The 10,384-nt window shown below is 45.3% G+C and overlaps 4 protein-coding genes across 5 annotated transcripts in view; 2 read left to right on the forward strand and 2 right to left on the reverse strand.

Moving 5' to 3' along the window:
• LOC143370134 (prohormone-1) overlaps positions 1-10,384 on the reverse strand; it is a 61,283-nt gene that overhangs the window by 31,278 nt on the left and 19,621 nt on the right. The gene's annotated exons all lie outside the window — the stretch shown is intronic.
• Positions 6-2,344, reverse strand: LOC143370126 (tRNA (uracil-5-)-methyltransferase homolog A). The gene is made up of 8 exons (XM_076814796.1): positions 2,051-2,344; positions 1,811-1,972; positions 1,548-1,743; positions 1,344-1,471; positions 1,020-1,270; positions 707-941; positions 449-641; positions 6-362 (listed from the first exon to the last, which is right to left on the reverse strand). Exons 1-8 carry the CDS (start codon positions 2,342-2,344, stop codon positions 97-99), a joined length of 1,725 nt encoding a protein of 574 aa, XP_076670911.1. The 3' UTR covers positions 6-96.
• Pnkp (Polynucleotide kinase 3'-phosphatase) lies at positions 2,459-5,466 on the forward strand. Of its 2 annotated transcripts, none has more exons than XM_076814797.1 (9): positions 2,459-2,592; positions 2,802-2,970; positions 3,073-3,584; positions 3,649-3,894; positions 3,961-4,029; positions 4,109-4,378; positions 4,445-4,726; positions 4,801-4,862; positions 4,934-5,466. In XM_076814797.1, the coding sequence occupies exons 2-9, from the start codon at positions 2,829-2,831 to the stop codon at positions 5,055-5,057; spliced, it is 1,707 nt and encodes a 568-aa protein (XP_076670912.1). In that variant the 5' UTR covers positions 2,459-2,592; positions 2,802-2,828; the 3' UTR covers positions 5,058-5,466. The 2 variants fall into 2 exon arrangements, with proteins under 2 accessions (XP_076670912.1, XP_076670913.1); XM_076814798.1 differs by lacking the exon at positions 2,459-2,592 and having other exon boundaries at positions 2,828-2,970; positions 3,073-3,130; positions 3,253-3,584.
• Positions 5,581-9,328, forward strand: LOC143370124 (putative RNA-binding protein 19). The gene is made up of 12 exons (XM_076814790.1): positions 5,581-5,731; positions 5,805-6,009; positions 6,086-6,297; positions 6,372-6,596; positions 6,672-6,939; positions 7,022-7,231; positions 7,294-8,243; positions 8,321-8,523; positions 8,607-8,723; positions 8,794-8,899; positions 8,968-9,091; positions 9,164-9,328. Exons 1-12 carry the CDS (start codon positions 5,696-5,698, stop codon positions 9,229-9,231), a joined length of 2,724 nt encoding a protein of 907 aa, XP_076670905.1. The 5' UTR covers positions 5,581-5,695; the 3' UTR covers positions 9,232-9,328.

Raw genomic sequence — 10,384 nt, forward strand, 5'->3', positions numbered from 1 at the left:
CAAAGTTGTCTGCAAGGGACGGTGCTTTTATTCGAGTTGCTCGTCGGGATCCGTCGAGGTAGCTTTACAACGATATGTCGATGAAGCGAGCGTCCGTTACTGCGCCGCTTCCGATTCACTTTCGCGCGCTTTCATCACCACGGACAGCCTTTCCAGGCACAGCACCAATTCGCAGTGCTTCGTGTAGGGGAACATGTCGACGGCCACGGCTTTTACGGGCACCAGGGGATCGCCGACGTACTGCTTCGAGGGTGGTCTAGCGAAATCCACCAAGTTCCTCGCGGCGGCCCGTGGGTCACACGACACGTACACAAGCCTCGACAGCTTGTTCGCCTTGCGCAAAGTCAACAGCGCTCTTTGATCTAAAAGAATTTCACTCGTCTCTACTACTACCCCTCTATAATCCACAATCCCTCGTCTCCAATTTATGTAAACGTAGCCGTCTTACGTAGTCCAGCTCGCGGAGGGTCCACCACAGCGATGATATCCGGCTTCGTGGTCCTCCGAATCACCGGCGACAGGATATCCTCCGCTTTGCCAACGAAGAACTCGCAGTTCTCCACTTTGTTCGCGACAACGTTCTCCCTGGCGTCTTTGATCGCGTCCTCGATCATCTCCAGTCCGAACACCTCGCCGCAATGCTAAAATGACTTGCATTTAGTCCTGCGTTTAACATTCTGTCCGTCGTTCCCGAGATCGGTCCTACCTTGGAAAATGCGAGGCCGATCGTTCCCGTGCCGCAGCAAATGTCCAATAACGCGGTGTCAGCGGTGGGTTTCGCCAGGTCGATTGCTGCTTTGTACAATACCTCGGCACCCAAAGTGTTCACTTGGAAGAACGCTTGGGGAGACACGCGGAACTTCATGCCCAGCAATGTCTCCTCTATGTATTTGGTTCCGCCGATGTGAGAAAAGTTGGCGCCGTTCTCGCCGTCGGGGCTTCTAAGTGGAAACAACGAAACAGGTCGGATCCAACGAAACTTTACGGAATCTAAAGCTTACTTTCTCGACGATCCTTACTTTTTATTCATTAACTGGAAATGCAGGGACGTTACGCGCGCCTCCGCGCCTTTTCCCGTCTCGAAGAAATCTTTAAGGTGGCGTTTCAACTCCTCCAATCTTTCGGAGCTCAAGTCCTGAGGGTGTATTCCGACTATTACCATCAGATCGTCGCAAAGACTAGTCCTGACGGTCACTTGTCTCCAATACCCGCTATGGTCGACCGGTTGGAAGGGTTTTAATCCAGAGTTTTGCATAAACTCTTCCAGTACCTACAATGCGCTTGATACAGAACATGAAACTACGGATGCGACGAAACTGGGAGACACCTCCTGGATAACTCACTTTAGCTACTGTTTTCATTTTGCTAGGTATATGACAAAGATCGTCGATAGGACCCACTGCTGTGGAACCAGCGGCGTAACTAGATAATCTGAAGCCTATCACGATTTTGTCCCCTTCGGTACCCTTACCTGTACAGTATTAATATTGCATTTGCTTAGCGACTGAAAACTTATGGCGGAAGAAGTAAATTTGTCTTGGAATTACCAACTGTAAATTCGCATTTATTTCTGTATCCTGCGATAGTGCGCGCGCTAAGAATAGGGAGCAGTTCGCAAGGCAATCCTTCGTACTTATCCTTCTGGTATTTCAACCACTCTAAGAGATCGCCTTTGCTCTCCTTTAACATTACTTTGCAAATGTTCGTCAGAATGGACTTCATTTCGTTTTGCTTCAGCTCCAACTAAAAACACACTGCAGCGTCTGTATTTTATCTATCTACGTCGCACACCGCGATTTAACTATCTTACTTGACTCGGGTAAGGCATATTCCACAGAGGTATGGTAGTCGATTTAACTTTATCCTGTATGGATACAGCTTGGTCATCTCCACTGTCCATTTTCAAACGCTTGTTCGTGGTTTCCTCCTCTAATTTCCGTTTTACAAACGGATCTGGCGCGGGTTTTGCAATCTGTTTCACAGGAACAAAGGGATCCTGTGTTCACAACTATCCAGACAGTACTTGCTAAGATACGGAACAGAGAAATACCTGAGCGCTAAGTTTACAGTTCTTCCACAGAAAGCCGTTTAATGTTTCTATAGCTTTCTGACGACCCTCTTCGCTTCTAAAGGACACGTAAAGCCACTCGCTGCTTCGTTTCGGTGGCTTCACTTTGCAGGACTGCAGGTCGAGCTTCTCGTTGAGAAACTTCTTGAATTCACCTATCCCATAGTACTTTGGCAAGCCGCGTACCTCGATCTTGTATTTTTCTGATGTGAAACCGTCTCTGTCGAGGTACGCGTAAGGATTCTTTTCGGCTTCATTTTCCTCGTTTGCGGCCATTGCTACAAAATTCTGTTTTAACTGTAGCTCGCGCGGCTCGTCCACGAGATCATCAACTTTCTCAATAAACCAGATCACTCAAAACAAACCACGTGTTTTTATGTTTGCCTATGCCTATGAAAAACCACGTGCTATCTGTATTATAGGCTAGGTTGAAACCGGTTCTAACCCTACCTGACCGATACAAATCGCCTCGAAAAATGATTGGGAAAAATTGGGTTCCAGCAAAGTTTATTGAGCAACTAAAGGTATAAAACATGTAGTACAGATAAATATGCAACCCATGATAATGCTAGAGTAAAGTTTACGGGAATTTGCAGAAACCTAGCACAATTGTCATAAGATGCAGTATTACTCCTAAGTGAATAGAATGCATGTGGTTGAAAATTCTTCTTCTGCGTGCATGAAGACTGAGCTTCTTCATCGGTATTCGTTTATAATTTGTTGTCATCTGTAGGAGTATCGTTCTTTCATCTAAATTACAATGAATCAAGAAGCTAAGAGCTGCTACCTAAAGAGCAACGACAAGGCCATACTGACAGTCTATTTGCCAGACCAGAAGCCAGTTATTCTTGGCCGCTGCCCAGAAACCAACATCACGGATACCCAGTGTTCTAGAGAGCAAGGTCGATACTAACATTTTTCGCTTCACCCTGTGCACAGTTGATAATTACACTCTATATTCTGGAGCCGTTGCGCCTTACTGTGAATTTCATTACTGTTTACAGTCAGACTATATGCAAATTATCAGGAGTACAAAGTCTTCATTCAACAAATCGGAAAGAGGTATTGTGGGTTTAATGGTTTCAAAACACGTAAAGAGCTTAAATTTATAGGCAAGCACAATGACTGTTTAGAAATTTTGTACGGCAAGTATGCGTACCAAATTGAATTTAATCCTCCACCAGTGAAAACTCTTTTACCCGAAAAAAGAGCCAGAGAAGTGGAAATAAGCAATGAAGCAGACCAAAGTTCCCGCAAAGTAGCAAAATTAGATTCCAACGATGTAAAGCCTGCCGATTGTAAGGAAGAATACAAGAAAGAAGAAGTAAAGAAAGGAAAAAAGCATGCAAAAAATCCCGGTGGTATACTGAAATTTCTAATGAGAGACAAAATGAATATGGGCAAGTCGGAAGATGAGGATAACACAAATTTAGACGGCGAACAAGATACTTGGGAGAGCAAAGATAGTGGATCGCTCTTGATATACACGAGGCAAGGTGTAGAAGGCCGTTCAAAGGTAACTTAAACCAACAATTTGCAAAACATTTGTACCACTATTATATGTGCCTTTTAACTTGTAGATAGCTGCATACGATATGGATGGGACACTGATAACAACCCGTTCTGGCTTAGTGTTTCCCAAAGATACCGATGACTGGAAACTTCTATATCCGGAAGTGTCAGGTAAATTGAAGATGCTTCACAATAGTGGCCACAAAATAGTCGTTTTCACAAACCAAGCATCGATTGGATCCGGGAGGCTGAATGCTAAATCATTCAAGAACAAGCTGAGAAATATAACGCAAAGAATCGGCGTGCCGATGCAGGTATACTTTGTCGCCTATAGAATGGCAGTGAACACAACTGTTTTGTACATCTTTACCTATTCGTAGATTTTTGTAGCTACTGGAAGTAGCATCTACAGAAAACCGGCGATCGGTATGTGGCGGAAATTGGAAGAAGTAGGTATCCATCCAACTGCTGGAATATTCCATAAATCATTCTGACACACGATTCTGATATCAAAGAATTCCATTTAAGAACAACGACTCAGTAGCCATCGATAAGGGCAATTCTTTTTACGTGGGGGATGCGGCCGGGCGGCAAAAGAATTGGGCCCCAGGAAAGAAGGCGGATCACTCGTCGGCGGACAGATTGCTGGCACTGAACTTGTGCTTACGATTTCATACCCCGGAAGAGCATTTCTTTGGGCATCAAGCGGCGCCTTACGTACTGCCCACATTTAATCCAAGAGACTTACAGACTGTCGAAATATGCACGGGTACCAATGTAACTGCAGACGTTCAGGAGGTAATTCAGGTGAAATTGAACAACATTCGATACGCGGATGTTCCGCAAGTTTAATTGTACTTCTAGATTATTTTGATGGTCGGGTGTCCCGCTTCGGGCAAGTCGAATTTCGCGAAGAAGTATCTGAGCCACTATAAGTACGTTAGCAGAGACGGCCTCGGCAGCTGGCAGAAGTGTATTAGCATGATGGAGAAACATCTAATTGAAAAGAATAGCGTGGTCGTGGACAATACGAATCCCGACGTTGCCTCGAGGCAGAGATACCTCGAAGTCGCGAAGAAACACAAGGTTCCTGTAAGGTGTTTTGTAATGTCAACGAGCGTCGCGCATGCAAAACACAATAATAAGGTAATAGAGTAACGACCACTCGATAATACAATAGAAACATCCATACGAATTCTCTACTAAATGTTTTCTTCCAGTTTCGAGAACTAACCGATCCTAGTCACGCGAAAATCAGCGAAGTGATTATTAACTCTTATATGTAAGTAGCGCAAAGAGTTGAAAAATCTGTTGCATCGTAATCAAGGTCTGATTTATTGTACCGCTTTTCAGAAAAAATTATAAACCACCGAGCTTGGACGAAGGCTTCACAGAAATCGTTGAAATCAATTTCGTCCCGAACTTTCAGAACGAAGAGCATCGCCAGCTTTACGAAATGTATTTGCTCGAAAGCTAAGAATTTGTTTCCAAATATAAAAGAATCGTGATATATGTAGTTTAAGGAGTCTTTCCACTGCGACGCCCTGGTGAAGTATCGCTGTTTGGAACTTTTTTTGTCACAAAAAGAATGTGTTTACTAAATTGAAGTTTTTTCTATCTTTTTGTGACAAATAAAAGTTCCAAACAGCGGAAGTTTATCAGGGCATCGCAGTGGAAAGATCCCTTAATTAAAATTATAAATCTCGAACATTAAAATGGAAATAAGGTTGAATATTTATTTTACATGATAGATGCACTACAATAAGACATGCTGGTCTTCGTTTGAAGTCTGTTTTAATAAGTATTTATGCAAAAGACACTAGCTACAACGTTTCAAATGTATTATCTACAATCTACGAGCTTTTAATAAATTTATGTCGAAAGAGTAGCTTTTTTAATGATTTCTGTTCCTCTCATTCCATCTATCTATCTGTGTCGCGGTTCTTTGCCAAGAGCGGCCCTAATAGATCTAGGGCCCTGCACCTTTCTCTTGGTTCTAACCTATCTGAAATCCTGGGGAACATAACCTCCTTAAAACCTCATGGTGTATTACTCTTTGACGCTGCATAACGTAAACATTCGGACTATTCCCCTGAAAAGTATGAGTGGTACAAAATGTCGCGATTGATAGTGAAGAATTTGCCAAAAAATGTAAGAGAATTCAGTGACATCGTCCTGATAGCCAATCCAGCCAGGAACATTAATTTCTAATGATAATTTATAGATTACAGATACTAAATTAAAGGAGCTATTCAGTGAAAAAGGCCTGGTAACCGACGTACAATTGAAGTACACAAGGGATGGAAAGTTCAGACGATTTGCTTTCATTGGATTTAAAACAGAAGAACAAGCCGTAACTGCGAAAGAGCACTTTGACAAAGCCTGTATCGATACCTGCAAAGTATCCGTTGAGCAGTGTGCGAGCCTAGGTACATTAACTACTTTATTGCACTGAAAATATGCTTAAATAGTAGTGTCTTGTATGTAATTCATTCGATCTCATAGGGGATGCTTCTAAACCCAGATCGTGGAGCAAATATGCACCTGATAGTTCGAAAAATACTGTTGACAATAAGGACTCCACTGACACAGTAGACAAAAAAGACTCTTTAAGTAAGACAGCAACCAGTGACAAGAAGAAAGAAAAGGAGAAAAAGAGTAAAAAGAGTAAAAAAGAGAAAGGTCTAAAAGATGAAGTCAAAGAAGCTTTGGAAAAGGTACGATTGTATCTTAGTTTGTCATTGAGTAAGTACAATTGCTGAATCTCATTTCTACAATGATTTAAACGCAGCACAAGGGTGATCCTTTGTTTCTGGAATTCCTTGAAAGTCATACAGCGAACAAAGGTGTATGGAACAATGACACAGCTCTAACAGCTATTCAAAGTAAAGAGCACAGCGACGACGACGATGAGGAAGTTAGTGATAAAGATGATAATGACGAGGGGAAAGACGAAGAAGAAGAAGAGGAAGATGGGAAGCACAAAATTGCAGATAAAATTATATCAGATTTGGAGGTGATTAGAATTCTTAAGGATTCATTATTAAATAGATTATTCTGAAATATAGCAATGTCAATTTTTTGGTCCTAGTACATGGAAGCATTGAAAAAGAAGGATACGAAAAAGGAAGAAGTCGCGAAAGACAAGATTGCATCAAAACACGGTCCCGTGAAATTCTTCACCGTGAAGCTCCACGGACTGGCATACGGCCACAAGAAAAAAGATGTGAAGCAATTTTTCCGCCCATTGAAAGCGAAGTCAATAAGAGTTCCGCCGAGGATCAAGGGTATAGCCTACGTCGGTTTCAAAACCGAGCAACACCTAAGGAAAGCGTTATTAAAGAATAAAAGTTTCTTAGGTACAAACACGGCGATCTACCTCAACGATAGACAAGCATGCCCTGCTCCTCTAATCATTTGCTTCCACCCGTACTGTTCCAGATGGAAAGCAAATATTTATAACGAGGTACAACGAATGTGAGAAAAAGTCTGACGAGGAGCAGAACGGAAATTCTGGCAACGTCAGGTGGAAGAAGCAAGAAGAAGCGTTGAAAGACGAGGAGAGCATAGCAGAGTCTGGAAGAATGTTTATCCGAAATCTGTCCTACACCACAACGGAGGATGACATTCGTAAACTGTTTGAGAAATACGGTAGGTATTCTTTTCCAAAAACCGCGATCCTTTGAATTCTAACGCCATCGTTTGTCGGTCAGGTCCCCTAACCGAAGTGAACTTACCCGTGGATAGGGTAACCAGGAAGTTGAAAGGATTCGGCACGGTGACGTTTTTGATGACGGAGCACGCGGTTAAGGCGTACAGTGAATTGGACGGTTCGATTCTAGACGGCAGAATGCTGCACGTGCTTCCTGGCAAGGCGCAGCCGAACCCCATGGACGAGATCGACGAGGCAGGCTTGACTTACAAGCAGAAGAAGGAGTTAAAAGCTAAGGCGACCGCGGGATCGTCGCACAACTGGAACACCCTGTTCCTTGGCCAGGACGCGGTGGCGGACGCTATCGCGACTACTTACAATACGACGAAGGAAAGGGTGCTCGAAGATGGCTCGAAGGGTTTAAGTGCTGCGGTGAAATTGGCCCTGGGAGAGACACAATTGGTGCAAGATACCAGGAGCTTCCTGGAGGAAAACAGCGTCTGCTTGGACGCGTTTAACCAGCCGTCCAGCAAACGCTCGAGCACGGTGATACTCGTGAAGAACTTACCCGCTGCAACCCCCGTGCGGGAAATTCGAGAGATGTTCGCCCAACACGGGGAACTGGGAAGAGTGGTAATGCCACCCTCGGGAATCACCGCGCTGGTGGAATTTTTCGAGCCCTCCGAGGCGCGCAAAGCATTCACGAAATTAGCGTACACCAAATATAAACATTTGCCGCTGTATCTGGAATGGGCGCCCGATAATACCTTCACCACCCCTCTCGCAGAGAAGAATAAAACTAAGGACACTCGGACGGACACGAAAAGGAAGGAAAAGGTGGAAACGGTACCCGAGGAAGCTGGAAAACAGACAGAACCACAACCAGAGCCTGCTAAAGATGCAAATAAACCGAGCAAAGAGGAAAGCGAAGATGAGGACGAACCCGAGCCAGACACCACTCTGTTCGTGAAGAACATTAACTTCTCGACCACGGAGGAGCAACTGAAAACGGTATTTACCCTGATGAAAGAGGGATAATTGTTCTCCAACTACGTATCTGTACGCAATATGCTTCCTCCATGTTTCAGTACTTTAGCAAGTGCGGGCCTCTCCATTACGCCACAGTGGCAACGAAGAAGGACCCAAAGAATCCTGGCGGAAAACTGTCTATGGGTTACGGGTTCGTGAGGTACAAAATGAAAGCTGATGCCGATCGCGCTCTAAAGGTGTTGCAAACGACGGTGCTAGAGGGGAAGACTTTGGAGCTGAAGCGTTCCGAACGAACCTTAACGTATGTTCTCAAATTTCCATTTAAATCCAACACCCTTGACTCGTTGGATCGCAATTAAGATTTTGCTTCGTTCGAATGCACAGGACTGATGTAAAGACCGCGAAGAAGACGTCGAAAGCGACGGTGCAGACGAGCTCGAAGATCCTTGTAAGGAACGTGCCGTTCCAGGCCACTGCGCAGGAAATAACTGAACTGTTCAAGTACGTGCTTTACGCGTTCTCACTTCTCAGCCAGCAGCGCGAGATTCGATCTATCGTAATGAATTTGCAGGGCGTTTGGTGAGCTGAAAGCGGTGCGATTGCCGAGGAAGCTGGTGGGCGTTGAGAAGCACAGAGGATTCGCCTTCGTCGAGTTCTACGCGAAGAGCGAGGCCAAGGTACGCGTGAACTTTTAGTTATTCGTTTGTCATGTATCAATTCTAACTGCTGGTTTTTTTGCTGGCAGAAAGCGTTCAAGGCCCTGTGCCAGAGCACCCACTTGTACGGGCGAAGATTGGTGCTGGAATGGGCGCAGACCGAGGAGGGCGTGGAAGAGATTAGGAAAAGAACGGCCAAACATTTTCACCAAGGTGACCGGCTCTTTGCCAACCATCAACCCACCTCTCATGTTTCACTCTATTTATTTATTTGTCCGTTCGCAGAGGATTCGACGAACAGGAGTAAAAAGGCTACGTTAGCTCCGGAGGATGTTGGCCTGGAAGCGGAATGAGCAGCTTCGTTTTCACGTTACGAACGAATCTGAGCTGTCTATACGAACTTGTACATAGTTTCCACGTATGAAATAAAGGAAATGTATTCATGGAAGAGGCGCGACGCGCGATGATATCGCACCCGCTTCCTTTCAGAAGCTGGCAGCGAGTCAAGCCGGCGCGGCGATCGAAAGTTAAAAAGCGCTTTCCGAGTGGTGAATGGGTGTGCACAGTGTTTGACCGTCGCGTCACGTCCACGCTTTTTCTCTGGTCTCACTTTTCTCGAAAATGCTTGGCGTTTCTAGCAGCAGCGTGTCAGCGTACGTCGACGCGCGTACTAATGCCATGTATTTGGGTTCTGTTAGCGTCGGAGTTGCCCTCACACGTGCCAACGGAGATCGCGTAGACGGTATTAATCGTCCACCCACGTCCAAGCCGATTTAATTGTAGCCTCGGGAGCGACTGTTGCACCTATGTAGTTTCGATGCAGGAATGCGCGTCCCCCGACCTCGAAATTCGTCCACCTTCGAGCCATCACCCTTCGACTCCCGATATCTTTTAAATATTCAGGCTGCGAACAAATTCGAATGCACTAAAACGGTGTTTATCGCCGACATCGATCAGACGTTCCACCTGGACAGCGTTGAATAGCCAGTTGACCTCTACGCAACATCGACTCCCGCGAAAATTCGCGCAACTTTTCTTTGGAAAGAGCTGGTTACCCACAGGGGCACCGCTTCTCAACACGGACGTGCTTTTGTCTGAGTTCGGCGAAAAAGTGAGGCGCGCCTCAGGAGTTTGCATACGTTCAGCTGTTGACAAAACCGTGGAGAAAACGCATCTTAAATACATCGGCGCGTTATCGATATTAAAACAGATAGGAGAGGAGAGACGTCGGGGAAGGGTGGAAGGGAAGAAATGTGTTTTCCTTTCACCGACGAGCGAAGGAGAAGCGGGTTCTCGAGTGGTGCGAGGAGATGGAGGTGGACGTTGGAGGTGGAGACGACCCATGAAAGTAACAGTGGCTTCTCCACCTTCTGCCAGAGACTCAGTCTGACTCTCCTTGCCCTGGAGAACGGTGCTCGGTGAGATTTCCACAGTACCCTTCGACAGTGCAGCCGCCGCGTCGTCCAGGTACAAGGTCGCGTGTGCACCGGAAACGGGGGGACTCGC

The sequence above is a fragment of the Andrena cerasifolii genome, chromosome 6 (genome assembly GCF_050908995.1).
Source record: "Andrena cerasifolii isolate SP2316 chromosome 6, iyAndCera1_principal, whole genome shotgun sequence".
NCBI lineage: Eukaryota > Metazoa > Arthropoda > Insecta > Hymenoptera > Andrenidae > Andrena > Andrena cerasifolii.